A 23,903-nucleotide genomic window follows, 5' to 3' on the forward strand; every position below is an offset into this window, starting at 1 on the left:
ATCTTAGATGGAAATCTTTGGAACTTTTATCAAAAGGCCACAATTTCTATAGAAGACTATTTAAAACCCTGTATCCAACAGTTCTCAAATAAATCAGACTAAGGCCAAGATTACAAGCTGTCATATTAAACATTTTCTGTGTAATAAATTAATTTTAAAACAAAAACCACCGGGCATTTACTATCTTTCTTCATCCGTATCCCAGTGTTAACATTAGGATATAACATTGGGTTTGTGCCTCGGTGCATGTGCAAATTTCAAGGCAGTGAAAAGTGCCAAGCTTGATTAGATGCGTGTATTAGGAACATTTGGCTCTTAAATTTAGGACGGTTGCTGTCGAAAAAAACATGTTCTGAACAAAATGCACATGGCACCCAGAAGTCACAATTTAGCTCCAAGTCAATACATTCCTCATAGGCTTGCTAAAACAAAACCTATAGAACAAGATGCCAAAATAACCAATTCCAGAAATCGTACAAATGCAGCCAGCAGATACAGTTGTTCAGTTGTCATCTCTAGTAAACATGCTATGACTTTCATCTTCGTATATCCCTCGTTCGTAACGTACTGAGGAGAAGCCACCCCACTGCAGTCGTTTTTTCTTGTATAGGAACCATACCAATCCAACAACAAAAGCCAGAACAAGTATAACAGCAAAAGCTATCACCACTCCTACTTTATTGGAACCTGTAAGGAGAACAAGGGAAAGTATCATTCACCATAAGAAGTTTGACTAAATCTCTCATTCTATACAGGGTGACACGAGGTTATTTTCATATTAGCTGCTAAAGGAAGCATTCCTCCCAAAACTTATTTTTAGCAACAAAAGCTCTTTTGTTCTTCCACACCCTGAAAATAGAAGCCTTCCCTTTCATTTCCAAAGATGTTTACAACAAAGTCCCTTACTATGAATGGAAGGAAGGCTCTGCAGGCAGATGGATTCCTGACACCTCTGTAAAAGCCTTTTCTGAAAGAGTGCTTATCCTTCATTTACCATTCTGAGAATACTGACAGCAAGCTACATTTTTAAAAGAGTATTAACGGCATGATACTAACTCCACCTTAGGAACACTTTCTGTGTAGTCCAAAGGATGGCAGTCATATTATCTTCTTCTCAATCTTCTCAATATGGCAATCATATTATCTATCTTCTCAATCACTACCAGCCTTGTCTCAGAAAAAAAGGCCTCACAATAAGATTATTAACAAATAGGGAAATTTATGGGGGACAATTGGGCCCTTTGGGCACCCTGAGGCCATAGAATACGAGGCTTTAAAGGTAAAGGCTAGCACTTGATCAGGGCATATAAACAAACTGGCAATTAATTCTGCTTTTTAAACACAGAAATAATATGATCACTATGGCATTCCCTGTCATTCTTAACACATCATTTTGTACCATCTGATTCTTCCTAGAGGCCCACAAAGGAAGTCCAACAGAGAACACAGAGTGTCAGAAGGCAGCCATGTTGGTCTGCAGCAGCTAGATCTGAGTCCAGTAGGACCTTAGAGACAAACAAGATTTTTCAGGGTATAAGGCTTTGGGAGTCAAAACTCCCCTCATGAGAGACGGAGGGAGAGAGGCAAAAAGTGAGAAATTATCTTTTTGTATTAAATTTATTAATTTTCTCAGCTACTGTTTGACTTAATTAGGCCTCAACACAGCTGACTAAAAAGCATCAGTACCAAACTGCACTTTTCAGTCCCATTTTGGGCCAAACTTACCCATTATCTTTTTTTTAAAAAGCAGTTCTCACTTGAAGCCTCACAAATACTTTAATGTGGTAGTTTGACCCTAACAGCGAGACCCATCTTCTGTAAATTTCATACAAATCCTGCTAATATCATCACTGTTTGGTGTGTTCTTAAAGAAGCAAAATCTATTAAAGCTAAATCATATATACCTCGAGGAACCTTGCAAACAACTCTGCTTAGGCCTTTTGAGCAGTCAGTTTTGGTCCATTTTCCGCTTGTGGACAATATAACACCACATTTATCATTGGCATTTTCCTGTTCTTTTTCCCAATTGGTATATTTAATGTCAGAGTCATCAAGCCATCTCAAAGATATAGCTGTAAATAAAAGCCATGAGAATATTGTTCTGTTTATCAGGAAAAAAATGTTGTAATTACTTCAAATTACACAAAAAGCAATTTATTATTTATTCAGCTCCTGAACAGTTAATTCTAGATATAGAAGTCTAGCCAGTACTCATACCTATAACCTGTAACTGTTCATCAAGTTTTCTCTGTGCAGGCACACAGTAGGACTGAGCATGCACAGGCCACCTGGCTAGAGAGATTTCTTAGTTTCTCTTTAGCCTAGAAACAGAGCAGGGGGAGCCCATATGAAACTTCTTGGAAGCCATTTTCCTGCTCAAACAGTCACGTGTTCCAGGGGAGGAGCTCCCCCTTTACCTCAGTTCTCCTCTGAGCTGCTGCAATGAGTCTCAGATAATATTAACAAGCAGAGCAGGAGAGAGGGATGTGTGCCTGCACAGAGACAACTCAATGAACAACAATTACAGGTAAGTGCAACCCTGTTTTCATAATTGTTGTTCTGTGCAGTCTTACACTGAAAGACTTAACAAGTTAACTTACTAGGAGACAGGATGAGTGAGTCACTGAAAAAGCAAATGTAAGACTGCTGTTCCCAGTGGTGTCTCTTTTCCTGGTCTTGATGTCCATGGAGTTGTGCCTGATGAATGAATTGGCAGATGACAAGGTCACAGCTTTACAGATGTCAGCCAATGGGATTGCCTTGCTGGAAAGCAGCGGAAGCAGCTTGTGCCCTAGTGGAATGTGCCTTAACCTGGAGAGGACATAGTTGTCCTACTTGCTCATAGGACCTTCTAATTGTTGAGATGAACCATTAAGATATAGTCTGCGATGAGGCTATTTTTTCTTTAGAGGGACCAGTGAAGCAAATGAACAACTGTGGGACCTTTCTGAACTGACTTGTTCTTTTCAGAAAGACTAATAATGTTTTCAACTAATATATGCAATTCTCTTTCAGCTGTAGAGGGATGGTTGCAAGAAGAAGAGCAAAATGTCTTGATGCAAGTGAAATTCAGAAACTACTTTGGGTACTATCTTTTGGTCATTAAATTTGATGACTAAGTGGTCAGTTCTAAGTGCCGTTATTTCCCCACCTGTCTGACTGATGTGATGGCCACTAAAAAGGAAACCTTGAAGGAGAGATAGCTAGAGGTTCGAATGGAGGTTGCATTAATTGGGCTAGAAGTAGCAACAAGGACCTATTGGAGAACAGCAGGAACCTTCAGAGGAAAGAAGTTGTTTAAGCTTTCAAGGAACATCTTAGAAGAGTTGTGTGAGAAACAGCCAAACCAGTGGTCTTTGAAATGAATAGGTATTCCAATATTAATGGCAGGGGATAAATAGCAGGGGGAAAATCTCTGGCAATGGTCCATGAGGCGAACTGTCTCCATTTGTGATATCTGAAGACTCTAGTGGGCATTCAAAATAACAGTAGCTACCAGTTCAGAAAAATTTATTCCAGTCAGGCAATCAGATGCAGGCAATTGACACTGTGGTAAATTGTGACCTCCATCTGCAATAGGTCTGGAACCACTGGCAGATGGATATAATTGCACCTGGACTTTCAAGGAGGAATTGAAACCATACTTGTCAGTGCCACAAAAGGGGTGACCAGAATGTATCAGAGAAGAATCAGTGTTATGTATAACCTGGGGAGATAGGGAATTGAAAAGTATCCCTGTAAGTAAGTTGGAATCGAGAGCCCATCAGCCCGACTGTTTCAGTATTAATCTAGTGAGTGAAAACCTCTGGTTCTGAGAGTCCACAGAGGGACTGAACACACATACCAACCAATTTTGTAATGGCCTCATCTTGAGACAGGTGAAAGGAACTGTAAAAGTGGTAGATACCATAAAACCTAACAGCCTCTCTACATGGCTATAGCTTTCTGAAAATGGTTTATGGTGAATTGTTTTATAAGACATTTAGGTTGTAGGGCCCTGTCACTTGGCAAAATGGCTCAGGCCACAGTGGAACCTAAGTGGGCTCCAATGAAGGAGGCCAGCTGTGAAGGGAGAATTTTGACTTCTTCCAATTAAGACCTAGCCCTTGACAGATATCTACTGCCAATGACAATTGTCTCTGCAAGTCCTCCTCTGAAAGAGCAGTGAACAACCAATCATCTAAGAAAAGGAATACTGAGCACCTCTAGGACTTTAAGTGAGCCACCACTACTGCCACGCATTTCATAAATACCTGAGGGGTGGCTGCTAAATGGAAGGGCAGCACGGTAAATTTGTAAGATATCCCTTGGAACTTAAAGCATAAGTATTTCCTGTGATTTATGTGAATTGGTATAGGGAAGTACACATCTTGTAAACCAAAGACAGCAAAACTAACCATTTGGTAGCACAGAGAGCAGAGAAACCATGCACATTTTTGAACTATGACGAAAAAAATCCAGACCTCTGAGATCCAAATTTGATTCTAACCCACCATCCTTTTTATTAATAAGAAAAAAACCCTCCAATAATAACTGTAAGTAGAATAATCAGAGCCTAGGCCCTGGAACTGCCTCTTTTTCTACTAGAATCTGTAACTCTGAACTTGACTCTGGAAAAACATTGAGCGTTTTCGCACTGACCTTAATTGGGAGCGACGTCCCTCTTCACCACGCAGCATCTGCGTGGATTTCGCACTAATTGCTCCGCAGAACCCGGAAGAGCCGCAAAGTCCCGCGGCTTTTGCATCGCAAATGTAAACTGGGTTTTGGCTCTTCCGGGTTCTGCGGAGCAATTAGTGCGAAATCCGTGCAGATGCTGCGCGGTGAAGAGGGACGTCGCTCCCGATTAAGGTCAGTGCGAAAACACCCATTGTCAATTGTGATAGCCATAGAATACAGAATTCAAGGCAACAGTCTCTCTCAAAAATTGACAACACCCACAAGTCTGATGGGATCTGTCGTCCCCATGGCAAAAACTTGGGATAGTGTGTCCAAAAAGGACAGATGAAATAGGATCAAATGCTAGTCAGAAAGGATAACTTTTATTTCTGCAGACTCTTTAGAGGAGTGCTGTTGTTGAGGGTTAGTCTTGGACCTTGATCCTGATCTGCACCTTTTATGTCAAGGAGGCTGGGGATGTTGATGTATTGAGTCCTCCTTCCACAGCATGACAGGAGCAACAAAGAAGCAGGTGGATCTATCTTGACAGGTCAGGTCAGATTAACCTTGTCAGCAAGCCGGTTCTGGCTGGACTGTGACTAAGGGAAAGTACCTGCTGAAGTCAGCAACTATATGGACTGCCGTGATTGGCTGACTTGTATATATAAGGATTGTAATGCCAGTCTATATTTCTCTCAGTCGAGAGTTGGATCCTGGCGGAGCACTTTGTCACTCAGATTAAGAATATTCACCGCACTAGTTGTACTGTATATAGATTGTAAATACACTACTTTTATACTAGGTGCTGGTGTGTGGCTCACCTTCTTTCCGGAATATACTCTTGTACAGTTCTCTATTCCTCCCTCTGCACACACACACACGCCGATAGGGGAAAGGATATTTGAGGATACTAGTGTGACTGATGGTGAAAAGGGCGCTGATAGCCCTGTTAAGAGGACTGATATTTGGAATGGTATTTAGACTTGTAGGTCAAAATGGAGCCCTGAGTTATGCCAAAAGATCGTGTGGTTTGCCAATTTTTCTTGATCTGTTGTAAAAAAAAAATTCAATTTCAACGGAATGATGAAGAACCTTCTCTCTTGTGGATTGTGTCAGCAGAAAAAGCAGTTGAGCAGAACTAGGCATGTCTCCGTAACACTGCTGATAAACCATAAAACGAACTGATGCCTCAGAAGATTGTCTGGCAGCATTTCCTGGTCGTTTAGACAAACTCAGGGCTTCAGTCTGGATCACCTTAGCTAGAGATGTTTTCTCTTCAGGCAGCTATTCAAGATAAGGAGGGAGTTTTTCCCACAAAAGAAGCTGATATGTTCCCATGAATGCATGACAAATGGCTATTCTTAAGTTGAGAGAGGAAGAGGAGTAGGTCCTATGATTCAGAGCATCAATTTTCCTGCCTTCTTTGTCATCTGGTGTGCAATGCGAGCCCACCCTCTGCTTTGCTTGCATTTCCTCAGCTCTGAGGAAGAGGGCACAAGATGGGTAAACAGGAATGGGCACCCCTCCTATTGAACTCTGTACATATTCTCCACCTTGAGAGAGGTAGCAGGGAGGGAGGAAAGTTTGTCTCAGATGGACTTGCCCATGTCCAAAATATCCTTCAATGGGGGGAAGGCAACTCTCCCAGGGGTACCAGAATAAAGATGGCCTAGGATTTTGTCCCTTGTATTGATCAAGGTAATTTGAATGTCCAAGGACTCGGCCATCTCGACTATTTCTTCCAAATAAAGTCAGAGGTCTTCACTTGGTGAGACAGGATCATGGTTCCCAACTATCATCTGGAGAGGATTTAGACAGTAGACCCAAGCTGGCTGCTGAATAACACTCCTCTTCAGAACTGGAGACTGATATAGAAGGCTGGGCAGGAGACATATACCAAGGTAGTGCTGACGACCTGTCCTTAGTTTTGGATGAACATATATGAACATATGAAGCTGCCTTATACTGAATCAGACCTTTGGTCCATCAAAGTCAGTATTGTCTTCTCAGACTGGCAGCGGCTCTCCAGGGTCTCAAGCTGAGGCTTTTCACACCTATTTGCCTGGACCCTTTTTTGGAGATGTCAGGGATTGAACCTGGGACCTTCTGCTTCCCAAGCAGATGCTCTACCACTGAGCCACCGTCCCTCCCCTGTGAAATGTCTTGGTTCCGACCAAGGTTGATACTGGTTGACCCACTCCTGTGGGAATGGGGAATGGTTCCGACCAAGGTTGATACTGGTTGACCCACTGCTGTGGGAATGGGGAAGGATAAAAGAAGGAATAGTGCTGCCAAAGTCCTGGTGAAAAGGCTTGTGGCCACAATGGAGGCAGACCTCGAACCAAGAGAACCAAATGTGGGTTCTCAGGTAAATCTACTTGTTCCACAACCACTTTGCATTTGGAGAGTGATGGAGCTGAAGAGTGTAAACTTGGTGAGGGTGTATGCAGTATGGGCAGCTCAGTCAGATCGTGTGGAAGTGCTGGATCCGAAGGTCCTGTCGGTTTCATTGAAACTGACTGATACTGTGGTTTCAAAGGTCTTGTTGGATCCTTTGAAATTGAACAATGCCTTTCTTTATGCTTCATCTTAGCTTTAAGCTTCTTAGACGGTAGTTCCAACAAGGACTTTTCTGGGCCTGCTTCAGGGGACCTCGATTTTCTACATGTCTCATCTGATCTTGGAACCAACAGAATGGAGATCGTGGAGGTCAGATCGGAAGGATGGTGCTCACATATAGCAGATCCTGAAATCCACTGGGGCAGATGATTTAGTTGCTGGGTCAATGGAACCCGATAAAGCTCTCCCATAAAGTGAGCTAAAGGTGCAATCTGTCAAAGCCTTGGGGGTGAACTGCTGGTAGACCCTGCAGGTTGCCACATTATGGCTTTCCCTCAGGCATAATTTATTTATTTATTATTTATTTATTACGTTCGACTTATATCCCGCCCTTTCCGCAAGCGGACTCAGGGGGGCTGAGACACAAGAAGTGCTCATCTCTGCATGTCATTTTGGTGGCATACAATGAACATTTTCTGAAAAGGGGATTTCTATGACATAATTTCAGCCAGAATAAAACAAGAATATACAATCTATGCCCAAAAGGAGAGAAACAGTCTTCACAGAGTGGCAGCAAAGAGTGAGTTGAGGGAAAGGGAGAGCATCTCCTCTGGAGCATATGACCATTTGAGCGGAGAAACAGCCTCAGAGAAGCTCTAGATCAGGGGTCCTCAAACTTTTTAAATAGGGGGCCAGTTCACTGTCCCTCAGACTGTTGAAAGGCCGGACTGCCGTTACTGTACAAGGCCGCGGGCCGTCAGTTCTCCGTCTTCTGCATCTCTCTCCCTTCCCCACACTACACACCCCGGCCTGGGAACTCACCTCACCTCGGTATCACCTCACACTCTGTCTCCGCCGCCTCAGCCCAGTGCCGGAAGTGTGCGTTGCTAACGCGAGTTTAGGTCGAACGTCACTTCCGGTCTGATTTTGCCATAACCCGGCGGGCCGCATAAACGTCCTCAGCAGGCTGCATCTGGCCCGCGGGCCGTAGTTTGAGGACCCCTGCTCTAGATGCTCTGTTCTAGGCTAAAAAGAAGCTAAGAAATCTTCCCGGTGGCTGGCCTGTGCATGCACAATCCCAATGTGGGACTGCAGAGAACAGTGGTGATGAACAAGAAGTATTTGGAGGGAAATTGGCAAAGATTGTCCCCCCACCCCTTCTGCCTGAAGAACTCTGAAGTGTGAAACAAATCAAAGTCTGATTCTTCTTGAGTTAACTATCTGCACAACCCATTCACATAAAAAAGGTATTGAATGGCTTGTATAAAATCAGACACATTGAGAAAATTACAAAAATCAAAATGAAGTCAGGCAAGTGTATATCACATCAATCCTGTAAAGATACAGATGTTCGCAGGCATAAGATTATTTTGGAAAGAACTGTGAGCCAAAACAGCGGTACGTTCTCAGAAAGGGAGTCGCAGTCAATGGCAACTCATTGGCATTACACTTTGAACAAAAGGTGTTGAGATTAGTAGCTGTTGGCATAAGATATAAACAAAGCAGGAATTTTTGGGCAAGGACTTGCCACACCCATTCAAGCATTCTGATCCAGCGATTTGTGAAAGTGCAAAGCAAGGACAACACTGGTCCACAAGATGCTAGTTTAGCTAAGTTGATGTAAGCCATTTTTATGCAACTCAATGTAGCTACATCACTCTGCTGCCTAATTTTAAGTATTAAGGAGCTTCAACAGATCTGTCCTCATCATAGGTACTTAGAAAATTGTGGTGCAAGCAGAGCGTACACAGTGAGAACAATAACCTGAAAAAACTGGTGGCCAGGGAAAAGAAGGGAAGCCTGGGGCAGGAGTAGGCAAATTCCTTTTATTGACCAGAGTGCCAATAAAACAATCTCTACCTATGAAGGAGTTGGTGTGCCAGCAAACAATAAAAAAGAGGGGGGGGGATGGGTATATTTGGCAAGACAGAACGGAAGCACATTGAGCCATAATTTCACAGGAAGCATATTCTTGAAGCTTTGAAGAACTGCTGACATTAAAGGTAGATGATAGTGACTACAAATAAACTGACTCAGCATAAGGCAATTTCACATATTCATATTATTACTTTAGTAGGTAAGAGAAAGGAACAGGGAACGAAAAGGAAAACTAGGAGAGAGAACGGGCTTTCCAGAACTGCTAATAGCTAGGTCTTTCAAAGACAAGAATTTCTAATAATCAACCAAAGTAAAAAATTAGTTCTAATCCGTTGTTAGCGCTATAATCTAAATTGCTGATAATGTACAAATGTTATCAGTGTGAACTGTGGTAATTAAAATGTGACAACTTACATAAGATTCAGTTTCATGGAAAGCAATGGAATTAAGAACATAGTTAAATCTCATTGGTTCGAATGGATCTAAATGTGCCTGATCTGATTTGAATTGCATAACATGGCTTAACATTACATGACTTTGATAGTTATTTTCTCCTTACCTTTAGGATTAATTCCAAGCCATACTCTTTTGGTGACAAAGTAATGTTTTTTCAAGTATGTAGAAACAAATGCATTTTCTTTTTCATCCTTTATAGTCAAAGGTGTTGCAGAACGGTCTAAAGGTAGAATATAATTCAAAACAAAACAAAATTTTAGAGCCATCCCATATTTAAATGTTTAAAAATATTTGTGCAAGTAATCTAAGAAAGACTGAAATACACTGAAATAATCTATTTATCGGCAGGAGTGTTAATCAACATTTTGTTTTCATGTTTTCCCTTTTAAGATTTTTGTTTATTTTAAAACAGCTATTACACATGTTCATTTTCCTTATTCTCTTCTTTCTTTCCTTTTATTACAATGGACACACATTCCTGGTTTTTTTTTTAAAATTTCAATTCCATATAGATTTTATTTATTTAGGAAAACTGGCCGACAAATACATGAATACAAGAAAGGGGAAGCTCTATGTAGCTTTGTAAAGGAGTTAAACAAGGGTGTGTGTTAGCCCCACATCTTTTTAATCTTTTCTTAAATGATATGGCACAATATCTTAGTTCCATAAATGGGCACCCACCTAAATTAAATGATCTCTCAGTCCCAATATTATTGTATGCTGATGATACAACTATACTTTCCTGCACAAGAGTCGGCCTGCAGCAATACCTGAAAGCTTTTAACAACTACTGCCAGCTTAACTCACTTGCTATAAACTATTCCAAATCTAAGGTTGTGGTCTTTTCTAAAAGTTGGTGACCACAAAAATGGTATATAGGCAAGCAGGAAATTGAACAATCCAAATGCTTTCAATATTTGGGCATAACCTTTAATTACAATCTCAAATGAGCAGTTCACGGTGGCAGAATAATAAATATAGCTCTTCATCTCAAATTAAACAGTTTTATTATAAAAAGGTAACCAATGTTTGCCTGCTGCAATCAGAGCTTTTAATGCTAAAACACTATCACAAATTTTGTATGGCATCCCTCTGTGGATTAATGCTCTGAACCAAAAAATAGAAAATATCCAGGCTGCATTTCTGCGACAACCTTTAGGAATCCCCAACTGTGTTCCTTATTTTGTAATCTGTTCAGAAACAGGCCAATCTCTGATTGAAACAAAAGCTTGGACTCTAACTTTTAAATATTGGTTACGGATATTTTATAGGGCTGAACCAGCTAGCTTGCTCAACTACCTAAAAAGAGACCCTTATAATGCTGCTTGGCAAGTTGGAATCATGTCGAAGCTCAAAGACATGGGAATTGCAATTGACGATCTATTTTTATCTGATGAATCTTATAATTTTAGATTTATCAAACAGAGAATCTTAGATCTAGAATCTCATAAACTGTGTCCTGTCCAATTTTATACCTGCTCTCCTGCCTCACTTGGACTTGATCAGATGGCCAGAAAAATGGCCAAATCTTTTCGTTATGCCAATAAAGGCCAGAGACATAAAAACAGCATGACATTATCCATAAAACAGACCTTAAAGCACAAGCAGATAATAAAACAGTTACAAAGATAAAATCTCTAAGTTAAAAGTCTGGGGTAAATAGAAAAGTTTTGGCTTTGTGGCTAAAATACATCATGGTGAGTGCCAGGCAAGCTTCAAGGGGGAGGACATTTCATAGCTGGGGGGGGGGGACAACTGAAAATGCCCTCCTTCTCCTTGCTACCCACCTCATCTCTAAGGGTGGGGGCACAGAGAGCTGGGCTTGGGAGACAGATCTTAACTGATGGGCTGAATATTATGGTAAGTGGCAGCCCTTCAAAAAACCTGGTCCCAAGCCATTTCAGGCCATAAAGGTAAGAACCAGTGCTTTGAAGGAGGAAGACAGAAAGGGAAATAAATCATCCAGTTTTTGAAACTAACTCAACATGAGCAGTAAAACAACACTGCTGTGTGTGTTTCCAGTACAATGATCTTTGGAAACACTGTACACAGAAACATTATCAGTGCTGACTTCATTTTATGTCAGCATCAGTAGACTGCTGGTTGGTCAGTGGGTGTGATCAGACCTGAAAGTTGCTGTGGTGCTGTTTGAGGCGTGCTGCGGCAATCAGGCACTGCCTAACCGGCTGTTGGGAGAGGCATGCAACGAAGGAGCATTCACATCACTTATGGGCAGTGCATGCATGGCATGCCTTGACCATTCAGACAGCCGGAAATGCACCATGGAGGCACAGCGAGGAATTTTCCATCAGGAAGTACCTGGTGGCTATTAAACGTGGAGCTGAGCCATCAGAAGATTAGGTAGGTGCGACAGTGTGTCAGGGGCCAGATGTGCAGATATGAATGCACCTCTTTAATCCAGAGGTGGGAGTGGCTATGGCAGGGGAAACACCCCATCTGATTATACCCAATGTTTTGTTGCTTGTCTTATCAGCTGACTCACCCTTCACCCTTTTCTCCTCCTACTTTTGTATTGTTTTGTTGATTCATTACCTGCATCAGTGAGATGGCAGAATACTTCGGATATAAACAGGAAAGGCCATTAATTTTAAAGCTGTTAATTTTGGAAGTAAATTTCTGTATAACTATATTAATGAGTAAGAGTATATTTGTTTCGGTTTTTGATTATTGTCTGACATCCTTACAATTATCACCAAGGGGCATGGTTACCACAGGAGGCAGCTCCGAATCAAAAGGATACATCAGAACAAATATTCTAAAGGAAACGACGGATGTTCTAAAACAAATAAGGTAACAGAATTGAAACGTACCAAGCTTCCGGCAGACTGTTTCAGCCTCTTCAGCAGTGTATATTGAATAATTGTAAAATTCTACATTGAATGCATAACAATAATCATTATATTGTATCCACTGCGATGAGCCGCTAGTTGTTTTTGGACATGTTGTGTAATCTTCAATTTGCACTGATTGTTTTTCTGTGTGAAATACAAATACTATTATTTTCACCACCATCATGCATGAGACTTCTCTGTCACCAATTAACTGATTAAGGATTATTGTTCAAGCCTTAAAATAAATGGAAAAAAACCTGTGATGAGCTACAGTCAAGTCCTCTGAGACTTCGTATGACGGCATCCTAGGAAATCCTGACATGCTTTTTCTCTCAGTTGGAACCACTTACCAACATAGACTTTTGTAGGAGTTTCTGCAGCCATAAATAAAGGTAAAAAAGGCAAAGGCAAGCACTGAAGAAAGGCAGCAGCCATGGCCTGTAAGGAAACGCTCCCAGCGGGGCCAAGCTTTGCTTCCTAGTCACAGCACAGTGGTGACAGTTCCCTGGTTATTTCTGCGGCCTTTGGAGGCTGTGTGTGCTGGGAGGCCGCCTATGTGGGCCAGTGATGGGGGCAGCAGAGGTCTGTTGCTGGCAATGCTTTTCATGAGGCCAACTGACAGAGAGGACACAGAGAAGCATTGGAGATGTTTCTGTCTCTGAGGTAAGACTGTTTTGGTAGTTTGTTCAACATTTCTGGGCCTGCAGTAGGCGAGGGCATGGGAGTCAGCCAATGAGAGGCCAGAGACGCTGAGTGAGGCATGATGGGCCAATTATTTGGAATGCACCCATAGAGAGAGCTCCATTTGGCCACCACCGCAGGGGAATTATATATAATGATGCCTCCCACCAGTGTGCTTTCACACACACACACAAAAATCTCACTTTCAATGCACTGTTCAGCTGGATTTTACCATGTGAAGTGGTAAAGTCCATTTGCCAACAATCGTTGAAGTGGCTTGAAACTGTGTTATTCAGCATGTGTGAAAGTGCTTATCTGTCTGCAAGAAACCAAGCAACCCTTCTGCTACACAAAGAAGAAAAGGATGCTTTAAGTGAAAGAATGTTTCATTTTGGTCTTGTGAATATCATGATACAAAAAAAACAACCCAGAACTGAATGCAGACTTACCTTCTGATGGGGAGTAGCAAATAGCTCCATCAAGAACATCTGTGCACTTCTTATGACTCCAAAACCCATTAATGTTTAAAAAAATACAGTTTCCAGGAAGCCGAGAGACCTCAAATTCCCAAGGTTTATAATCAAATGTGCTTCCATCAGACCATTCAAAATCAGATTCATTCATCTGGAAAAGAGGTAGTAAAATTCAGACTGAATGAGAGTTGAAGTCACTCTTCCTTTTAAGAAGCACTAGAAATAAATGGGCAGCGTGGCTAGTATTATTGAATTGGTATCACTGAGACCGGAGCTTGTCATCATGCAGGGCTTGCTTGTTACAGTCAAATTCACTTTCAGATTCAGAGATGGGCACAAAGTAGCGTACAGTCTAGGGATAATGCATTAAAACCCAAACCAAATATACTTCACTCTTTAATGCTGTTATAACTAATTCAAATTGCAGAATGACTGACTGACTAGGGTCTGTAAGACAAGATACAGCAAGAAGGATGAATCCTAAATCTCTCAGTATGTTTAATCATTCCTTAAAGGTATTACATTAATTTGGGGGGGGGGGATTCCTCCTGTAACATTTCCTGTACAAAAATCCCACCCTCCCTTGAGTGTTGGAAGAGGAAAAAGCAAATATCCTCAACAGAGAAGGAAAACAGGAGCGGCAGGCTAAGTTTAAATAAAGAACATGCTTGAAGGGAGCTAATATCTTGCTTTGGGCCATTCTTTCCAATATTTTCTTCCCAGTTTGGCTCTCATCTGTTATCAGATCCAAGCTGGGTAGAGTACTTTTGTTGTTGTTGTTGGTGTCAAACCACAGTTGATTTACGGCAACCTGTAGGGTTTTCAAGGCAAGAGATGTTCGGAGAGGTGGTTTACCTTTAGCTGCCCTCCAAGTCTCAAGCGCCAAAATGTAGCAAAGCAATCTGTAAGAAGGCAGGCTTTAGCTCTCATCATCTGCATGTTCCATCCTCCTTCCTATTTTACACAGGCCGGGTAGTAGTGGTGATAGTGAGGGGGATATTGTTTCAGGCTGCAGTCCTGGGCACTGTTACTAAATTCTATTGATCGTGCAGGGGCTTCCAAGCAAACATGCTTAAATCACAGTCACAACCGCTTAATTACCATGCTATCCGATGTAAGGATGAAACAGAAGGGTAAAAGCAGGGAGAAACACCAACCAAAACTGAGTTGATTTCTACCTCAGGGCTAATCTACTAGTACATTTTTTAAAAAGCTAAGCTGAGGTTCCCTGGATCCAACATGCTTTCTCTGCAGTCACACAGCAGCTATGGGGGAAAAGTCATTGTTATAAGTCCACAGGGCTCAATTCTGCTCAGAACTGCATTGTGAGTGGAGGAGAAGGGTGTTTTCCCAAGGCAAAAGGACCCCAAACCTGGAAATTATATTCCTAACTGTGGAGCTCCATGTGCTCATAATACTCCACTTATAACTTCAGAAGATATGCACATAACCCTGCTGGGGCCATTTAGGCTCTGAAAAATACTAAGAGGGAAGGCAAGACACTCTCCTCACTTGACACGACAATTCTAAGCAGAATTGGGCTTCTGGTTTCCTGCTGTGGCTCCAGCTTTGTGGAATGGGCTCCCTGAATAAGTGAGGGGGGCACCCTCCCTGAGATCTTCAGGAGGCGCTGCAATGCCCGCCTGTTTGTCAGGGCTTGTATATCGGAAGCTGGCAAGATGGCATCAGGCTAACAGTGTTTGCTTGTCTTGCTTCCAAACCCTCTGTTTTATTTTGGTAATTTAGGTCCTATTTAGATCTATTTTATCTTTAGCTGTACTGAATTGACCTCGTGAATATGACAGAGTGGCCTTCTGGAGATGCTGACATTAAAAACAACTGGCTACTTCTCTCAACAGCTGAGAGATACAGGGGGGTACTAATAAGCATTTACTCTGGACACCTGGAAGCTTATCAGTTCATATTTAGCACACAGCTTGGTGTTTCCCAGGCTTTTTTAAACAGCAGGCATCTTTTAATGGTAGGGGGGACAGGGGAGGGATTTGGGGTTTGCTATTTTATCTTTGATTTTAACTGGGGATGTTCAATAATCTGCAGATTTTAAAAATGTCTTTCTCTGCAGCTGCTTTGTCAGGCCCCAGGAACTTTAACCTAGCTCGCCCAAAAATGTAGCATGTAGTTTAGCCCTCACATACAGCAAATTTCCCACTCTCCATCTATTAGCACAGGCTAAACTTACATCATGACTGGATAAGCCAAGCCACAGTGAAAATCCATCCTGCTTTACCATGCCTTCTAGAAACAACTGTTGTGATTCACTCTGTATACTAGCTAAATCGCTTCCATTTTGCTTGCATTCTTTCCATGCTTTGTACCAAGTGAGCTTCTTTTGAAGAATCCAGTATGTGTTGTTTCCATATTGTTGCTTCTTAGGCAGTGCTGATTTATTCTCCTTGGGCCCTGTTTTGATATTGAAAGTATAACAAATGTTACATTTCCCCAGTGCTTGATCAGTAAGTTTTGTTGCTTGCGGCCAATTTCACTTCTGCGTCGGACCCTGGTTGCAAGAGGTGGGACAGCTAATCTTTCTCACCTCCTCTCTCTTCCAGATCTCTTAAAAAAATCCTTCTTGCAAGACTGGCTGTCTTTTTAATTGAGTTGGTAGCCAAAATGAGGGCCAAGCTCTCACGAAAGGACATGTGTGGCTTGTCACTCTGTTTCTGTGGGCCAGGAAAGAGGAAGCGAGGAGGACTAGAGGAGATGGGTAGTTGGGAGATGGGTAGTTGGGAGGCTCGTATGGATGGGCAGATGGGTTGCTGCCCTCCAAACCCACCACTTGAGGGAATGATCACAGCTGGCCTCATGTTATTTCAGTAGATGATCTGAAATGCAATTACCCATTGCATATCACTTACCCATTTCTATTTTACAGACAAGGACACTGTAGTGATGAAATCGCATGGGTATCCACTTGTCAGTGTAATTGTAAATATCCCATAATCCATCCAAGTTAACACCAGCAACAAAATTATTACTCCTTATGTAAGGTCTCCCTTCTCTCCACTTATTGAAAGACAGGTATGATTCATCATACCACTTTAGAACTGTATCTATGGAAAATACATAGAGATTCTGTATACAGATTTTATTTTAAAAAAATTACAACACTGCAAATAACACACATTTCCCTAGTATGAACAGATTTCTAAGCTCAGAAGAGGAGCGATTTAAAAAAAAAAATTAACTTCATTTATACCATGCCTTTCTCCTCAATGGGGACTGAAAGCAGTTTACATTGTTCCCCTCTCCTTCATTTTATCCTCACAACGATCTGAGAGGTAGGCTAGCTGGAGAATGTTTGACTGGGCCCAGCAAGCTTCGATGGCAGAATGGGGATTCCAAGCTCAGTCTCTCAGATCCCAATCTGACATCTGAAACTGCTCCATCACACTGGAAAGCAGATTCCTAGTGTTATCAGATCAGTGGCCAATCAAATTCAACTTTCTGTTTCACACAGCAGCGAATCTCTCCTTGCCCGGGATATCCCACAACAGGGAATTCATATCAAGGCCTTCCCCTGATGTTGCCTCCTAGCACTGGTGTACAGAGGTTTACTGCCTCTAAATACGGAAGTTTTAGTCATCTTGGTTAGTTAGCCACCAATGGACCTCTCCTCCACAAATCTGTCTAAGCCCCTTTTATTTATTTATTACTTTCAATTTATATCCCGCCCTCTCCGCAAGTGGACTCAGGGCGGCTCACAACATCATAAAATACAATCAGTCCAATAAAACATATAAAACAATAATTTACTTATATCAGTTTTAAAACCATTCTATGGCGCTGTTTCAGTACAATATAGGCGGTATTGAATGGCGCTGTTTCAGTACAATATCGGCGGTATTGAATTCTATAAGATGTCCGGTGGCAGCCCTTTTTCAATCAAACAGCAAAAGCCTGTTTAAACAATTCGGTCTTACAGGCCCTGCGGAATGCAGACAGATCCCGCAGGGCCCTTATGGCTTCTGGAAGAGTGTTCCAAAGTTCTGGTGCTGCCACCGAAAAAGCCCTTTTAAAGCAGCCTATGTGTGTGGCAATCATGTCAACTGGCAATGAATTCCACAATATAAATTCCGGCTGAGTAAAGGAATAATTCCTTTTGCTTATCCAGAGTTTATTACCCATCAATTCCATTGGGTGCTCATGTTGTCTGCAATTTGGATGTGGCAATGTTGTTTTTTTTTGAAGGCTTGTTATTTTTGAGACAAAATATCAACTCCAGAGCAAATTCTATTTAAAGTCTATCAATATATACATATACACACTCATAATCAATTTATATCAGAATTTTAAATTATATAAAGCTTAGAAAAAGGCAATAAGGAACCAAAGATACTTTCTGATTGGACACTCTCCTTCTCAACATTAGAACAGTGAAGAACAAGGCTTGCTGATTCAACATACCAGCAAAATATTGCTTTGGAGAACCATCATCCCCCACCCGAAAATTATAAATTTCTACTTTTTCAGCAAAACACCGTTTTCTTTTTACATACCAACTGTCAACCTATGACGTGCACCTTCTCTGCAAACAAAGATTCCAAATAGTGTCTGTGAGGAACCAGTCAGGGTCAGCTTGGGAGGGTGACCACTATTAATTTTTCCTGTCACCTTCCCCCAGTACCACAGGTGTACGCACATAAATTCAGTCAGAAATATAAACTAGGCACCAGATGTTTTAAAGTCAAAACCACAAAGAATATTTATTGGATCACAAAAAGCAAGGGAGGGGATAAGAACATAAGATAAGTCATGTTGGATCAGGCCAATGGCCCATCCAGTCCAACACTCTGTGTCACAGTGACAAAAAAAAGAGGTTCACAAGTGGGGCTAGAAGCCCTTCCACTTTGCCCCCCCCTCCAAGCACCAAGAATATAGAGCATCACTACCCCAGACAGTTCCAATAATATGCTGTGGCTAATAGCCACTGATGGACCTCTGCTCCATATTTTTATCCTAACCCCTCTTGAAGCTGGCTATGCTTGAAGCCGCCGCCACCTCCTATGGCAGTGAATTCCAAATGTTAATCACCCTTTGGGTGAAGAAGTACTTCCTTTATCCGTTTTAACCCTACTGCTCAGCAATTTCATTGAATGCCCACGAGTTCTTGTATTGTGAGAAAGAGAGAAAAGTACTTCTTTCTCTACTTTCTCCATCCCATGCATAATCTTGTAAACCTCTATCATGTCACTCCACAGTCGACGTTTCTCCAAGCTAAAGAGCCCCAAGCGTTTTAACCTTTCTTCATAGCGAAAGTGTTCCAAACCTTTAATCATTTTAGTTGCCCCTTTCTGGACTTTTTCCAATGCTATATCCTTTTTGAGGTGCATTGATCAGAATTGTACACAGTGTTCCAAATGAGACCACGCCATCGATTTATACAGGGGCATTATGATACTGGTTGATTTGTTTTCAATTCCCTTCCTAATAATTCCCAGCATGGCGTTGGCCTTTTTTATTGCAATTGCACATTGTCTTGACATTTTCAGTAAGTTATCTACAACGACCCCAAGATCCCTCTTTTGGTCAGTCTCTGCCAGTTCACACCCCATCAACTTGTATTTGTAGCTGGGATTTTTGGCCCCAATGTGCATTACTTTGCACTTGACCACACTGAACCTCATCTGCCACGTTGATGCCCACTCATCCAGCCTCAACAGATCCCTTTGGAATGCCTCACAATCCTCTCTGGTTTTTACTCTGGTTCTGGGATGAAATAATATTAATTAGTTTGATTATAAACAAATCAGTTGGTAGGCAGATAGCTAATTGAGAAGACAATCTCTGATCACCAGAATCTAGTCTCTCACTTCATGTGTGTGCTGGTATTCTTAATTTGTACCAGGAGTCTGCCCTGATGTTGACAGAACCCCTCAGCTTCCAGTCAGAGAGTTACTTCATGATACTCTCAGACAGAACTCCCAAATCAGTTCTGCCTCTCAAGGAACTCAGCCTACAGGCTGTCTCAGCCCCTTTCCAGATGATCTTCACAACTGTCTTCCTCAATCTCCAGACTGAACTCACACCAGAGCTATCTCCCAGCTCTGCACTGCTTCAGTCCCAAAGCAGAACTAACTCTGTGAGGCTTTTTTCTCTCTCCCCCAGCATTCAAGAAATTGATACATTTTGGTAACCATGACTGCTGCTCAGCCAATCAGTGCAAGCTGTTTCCAGCTACCAGGCTAACTGAATTCATCACAGTGTCTTAATCTAATTTGCAGGGGAAATGCAAAGTATAGTTTGCAGATTTAGATATAACAGCAAAATATGAGCTTGCTACAACCTAAATATATCTAATTATCTGGCTGCACATAAACTGAGAAGGGCAAGGGAGCAGATTACACAAGTGGAGAGGTTTCCCAGACTCATTCATGAGCAGCAAACCATTTATTTATTCAAAATAGTTTTTTGACCATGGACCCCAAGATAGAATTCAGTTCCTCATTTTAAATAATATAATCGTAAAACAAAACACAAACAAATGTAATAAAACACTCAAACACAGCAATCAGATTAAACTCAACATTACACAGAATAGCATGAATCATTTGGCCAGTTTCCAAGAAAAGCCTGAGAAAGCAGAACATTGTTTAACTGTAGGGCCTTTCAGATTGTGCTGCTGGGGACAGGCCTGGCTCTCTTCCTAACCCACTGAACAGATTATCAGTGCCGTCAACTATGACAGTACTGACTACCAAGCCAGGAGATAAATAAGAGGAATCCTATATCAAGATTAGTAAATTTTTCATTTCTTCCCGCCAACAGATAATTGGCATTGTGAGAAATGGTAGATAATGTGCTATGAGTGCAGTTTGGATGCTGGAATCTCTTTTTGTATTGTGAAAGGAACCCCCACCCCCTTTTATTCCAACTATCACAGGACTGGAAGAAGAAAAGAAGAAGTTGGATTTATACCCCGCCCTTCACTATCCAAAGGAGTGTTTTACAATCTCCTTTCCCTTCCCCTCCCCACAACAGACACCCTGTGAAATAGGTGGGGCTTAGAGAGCTCTAACAGAAACTGCTCTTGAGAGGAATAGCTCTGTGAGAACTTGTGGCTGACTCAAGGTCACACTGAGCAGGTGCATGTGGAGGAATGGGGAATCAAACCCGATTCTCCCAGATAAGAGTCCAGGCACTTAACCACTACGCCAAGTTTTAACTATAAAACTCAGATTTCTCTGTAATGAATAAATTAGTGCTAACTTCATAGCAAGAAGCATTTAATCTATAACAGTTTTAACTTGAAATCTCCAGCTTCTGTTACTATTTCTGGAAGAGTTCTCCTGCTAGAATTGCACATAGTGACTTTATATCACATACTTATCTTTAAAAAAATAGTGACTAGGACATTCTGCAGCAAAAGAAAATTTGGAAGGTTGAGTATTTTCAAATTTAATCCTCTGAAAAACAAACTGCATTTGAGAAAATTCCTTTTGTCTGATGTAGGAAAAGTAAATAAGCTGTGCCCTGAAATAAAAGAACACCGTGCTGCTCTAAGGGATGGATATTGTACAGTAGGTTGTAGGACTGCATGGTTCTCCCCGACCACTGGTGGGAGATGGGGGGGGGGAGGTAGGGTAGCCAGCTCCAGGGTGGGAAACTCCTGGAGATCTGGGGGTGGAGCCTGGGGAGGACAGGGACCTCAGTGGGGTACAATGTCATCCAATCCACCTTCCAAAGCGGCGGCTAGGCTGCTGTTAGGGCTCCCAAGATGGGAGCATATACAGCCGGGTCTACGCGGACTGCACTGGCTGCCAGTGGTGTACTGAGTCCGTTACAAAGTGCTGGTTATCACCTTTAAAGCCCTATATGGCCGAGGACCTGCCTACTTGAGGGACCGTCTCTCCCCATATGAACCACAGAGAGCGCTGAGGTCAGCTGGAAAGAACCAGCTGAATATCCCTGGGCCAAGAGAGGCCAGATTGAAGACCACCCGGGATCGGGCCTTCTCCATTGTAGCCCCATTGCTGTGGAACCAACTCCCGGAGGAGGTACGGGCCCTGCGATGTTTAGACCAATTCCACAGGGCCTGTAAGACCTACCTCTTCAAAATGGCCATCACCTAATGCCGAGTCAAGAAAGTCTCGCTGGACATATTTTAGTCACTGAATTTTACTAAAGACCTAAGTTATAGCACCACAGTGTTAATTTTAATGTAAGTTGTTGATGTTTTAATGCTGATTTTACAATTGTGATTGTATTTATTATGTATGGTTTTATTGTATATTGTATTTATTATGTTGTGAGCCGCCCTGAGCCTGCCCTGGCAGGGAGGGCGGGATATAAATAAAAAGTATTATTATTATTATCTATTTTCTCCAGGGAAACTGATCTCTGTAGTCTGGAGATGAGCTGTAAACTCAGGGGATCCCTAGGTCCTACCTGGAGGCTGGGATTCCTAGACTGAATTGGCTGTATTTTGACTTGATGGAATAACCTACTTGCTGATGTCAGGAAGGTGCCTATGCTGATACTGTTCCAGAATTTATGTAACATTTACTTAAAGGGGCATTTTTATGAAGGTCGGATGTTGTTGCCGTTAGTTTTGCAGTATTTTATTTTGCAGGTTTTATTTTGTTTTTTGAATTGCATTTATTTTGGTTTCAGTTTGTTATTGTAACCCACCCTTGAGTCCTTGGTGGCTGGAGGCAGGTCAGAAATATCTTAAACAAAAAAAAAGAGTTACTCCACCATGTAAATTAGTTAGAAACTAAAAAAATAAAAAAACCCTTCATTTCTAACAAAGCAATGTGGAATGTCCCATCAGATGAACTCAAGAACAGCAGAAATCAGAGTCCTATCACTGTGTCCTGTGCAGCTATGGGATGTCAAATTCTTATAAGGACTATTTCAGCTATAATTCAGATAGCCTTGAAGAAAGGGAAATTTCTCAAAGCACTTCAGAGAGCGCACAGCCTCTACCCTGCTAAAAAGCCATTTTTGTTATTTCTATTTATTTATTTCAGCTAAACCAAATACAGCAGTTTCTCACTACAAACGGAAGCTGGCTGGAAATAATTTTATTGCAATTCAGGCTCGATATGCTTTACATACATATAACAACAGGTATCAAATAACTTACCATTCTCATCATAAATCAGCCCCAACCACACCCAGTGAGCGAGGCCACTGAATGTCTGAAGTTGCTCGACAACAAAACTATTTTCATTTTCATTCTTGATACTCAAGACAGAGGCATCGGTATCTATTGGAGGAATTTTAAAGAAGTCAATAGCTGAATAGTTTACAATGAATTTGTTGACAATTTATAAAGTTAACTGACCTAATCCTTTATTTAGTTGTTATATTAAGTGATTATGAATTCAAAAAAAGAAACAAAAATATTAGAACGGCATTCTCTCTCTCTCAGTTCTGTGGCTGTAGCCCAACTACCAACCTAAAGAAAACTACCAGGGAAGTGTGAGGAGATAACGAAGGGCCAAACTAGAAGACATTGTGGCCCCGAGTTCACCATGGGGTTGTGTCACCATTTCAGATCTTTCCCGCCCCTTTTAAAATTGCTATGAGGACCGTGCTATGGGGAGGGACGGTGGCTCAGTGGTAGAGCATCTGCTTGGGAAGCAGAAGGTCCCAGGTTCAATCCCTGGCATCTCCAAAAAAGGGTCCAGGCAAAATGGTGTGAAAAACCTCAGCTTGAGACCCTGGAGAGCTGCTGCCAGTCTGAGAAGACAATACTGACTTTGATGGACCAAGGGTCTGATTCAGTATAAGGCAGCTTCATATGTTCATATGAAAACTGCTGGGGATGTGGTGAAGGGAACAGAGAGGTGAAGGGTTCCATATCCTTACCAGTGGAAGCTAGAAAGCAGTAGCCAATGCTGGGGGGAGGCAACCAAAGTAACCATCGCTGCTGACTGCTGCTGCTGACAGCTGCCCTCTGATCCGGCTGCCATCTTGAACCTCTCTCTCATATGGACCCCAAATTCCCCAAACACAATGGCCTCTGACTACCGTCCTAGTCTTTCCCTCGACAGTCACATCTGTAGCTTTCTCTTGGCTATTGCTCTTGTAATCCTGTTTATGGATCGGTTCAAAAATCATGTCAGTCCATGTCAGGGGTGACCAAAGTTGCTTAATGTAAGAGCCACATAGAATAAATGGCAGATGTCTGAGAGCCACAGGACATGAATGTCAAATGTTTGAGAGCAGGCGAGCAGGCAGGCAGGACGGAAGGAAGGAAAGAAGGAAAACAGATGGGGGAGAGAGGGGAGGTAGAAATAAAGCAACTTATTTAAATGCATTCTTCAAGCCACTGGCTGGTTTGGCGAAGTGATTTAAAGAGATGCTTTCTCCAAACTGG

At 41.9% G+C, this 23,903-nt stretch overlaps 1 protein-coding gene across 1 annotated transcript in view; it reads right to left on the reverse strand.

Annotated features, from left to right (window-relative positions):
- Positions 1-324: 324 nt before the first annotated feature.
- Positions 325-23,903, reverse strand: part of LY75 (lymphocyte antigen 75) — a 97,191-nt gene continuing 73,612 nt past the window's right edge. Inside the window, exons 28-35 of the mRNA XM_060256886.1 lie at positions 22,665-22,787; positions 16,435-16,629; positions 15,759-15,979; positions 13,535-13,709; positions 12,384-12,548; positions 9,656-9,772; positions 1,905-2,072; positions 325-687 (exon numbers count right to left, since the gene is read on the reverse strand). Coding sequence (XP_060112869.1) covers positions 503-687; positions 1,905-2,072; positions 9,656-9,772; positions 12,384-12,548; positions 13,535-13,709; positions 15,759-15,979; positions 16,435-16,629; positions 22,665-22,787 — 1,349 coding nt within the window. The 3' untranslated portion in view covers positions 325-502. The remainder of the gene's footprint in view (positions 688-1,904; positions 2,073-9,655; positions 9,773-12,383; positions 12,549-13,534; positions 13,710-15,758; positions 15,980-16,434; positions 16,630-22,664; positions 22,788-23,903) is intronic.

This window comes from Heteronotia binoei, chromosome 16, assembly GCF_032191835.1.
Source record: "Heteronotia binoei isolate CCM8104 ecotype False Entrance Well chromosome 16, APGP_CSIRO_Hbin_v1, whole genome shotgun sequence".
In the NCBI taxonomy this organism is placed as follows: Eukaryota; Metazoa; Chordata; class Lepidosauria; order Squamata; family Gekkonidae; genus Heteronotia; species Heteronotia binoei.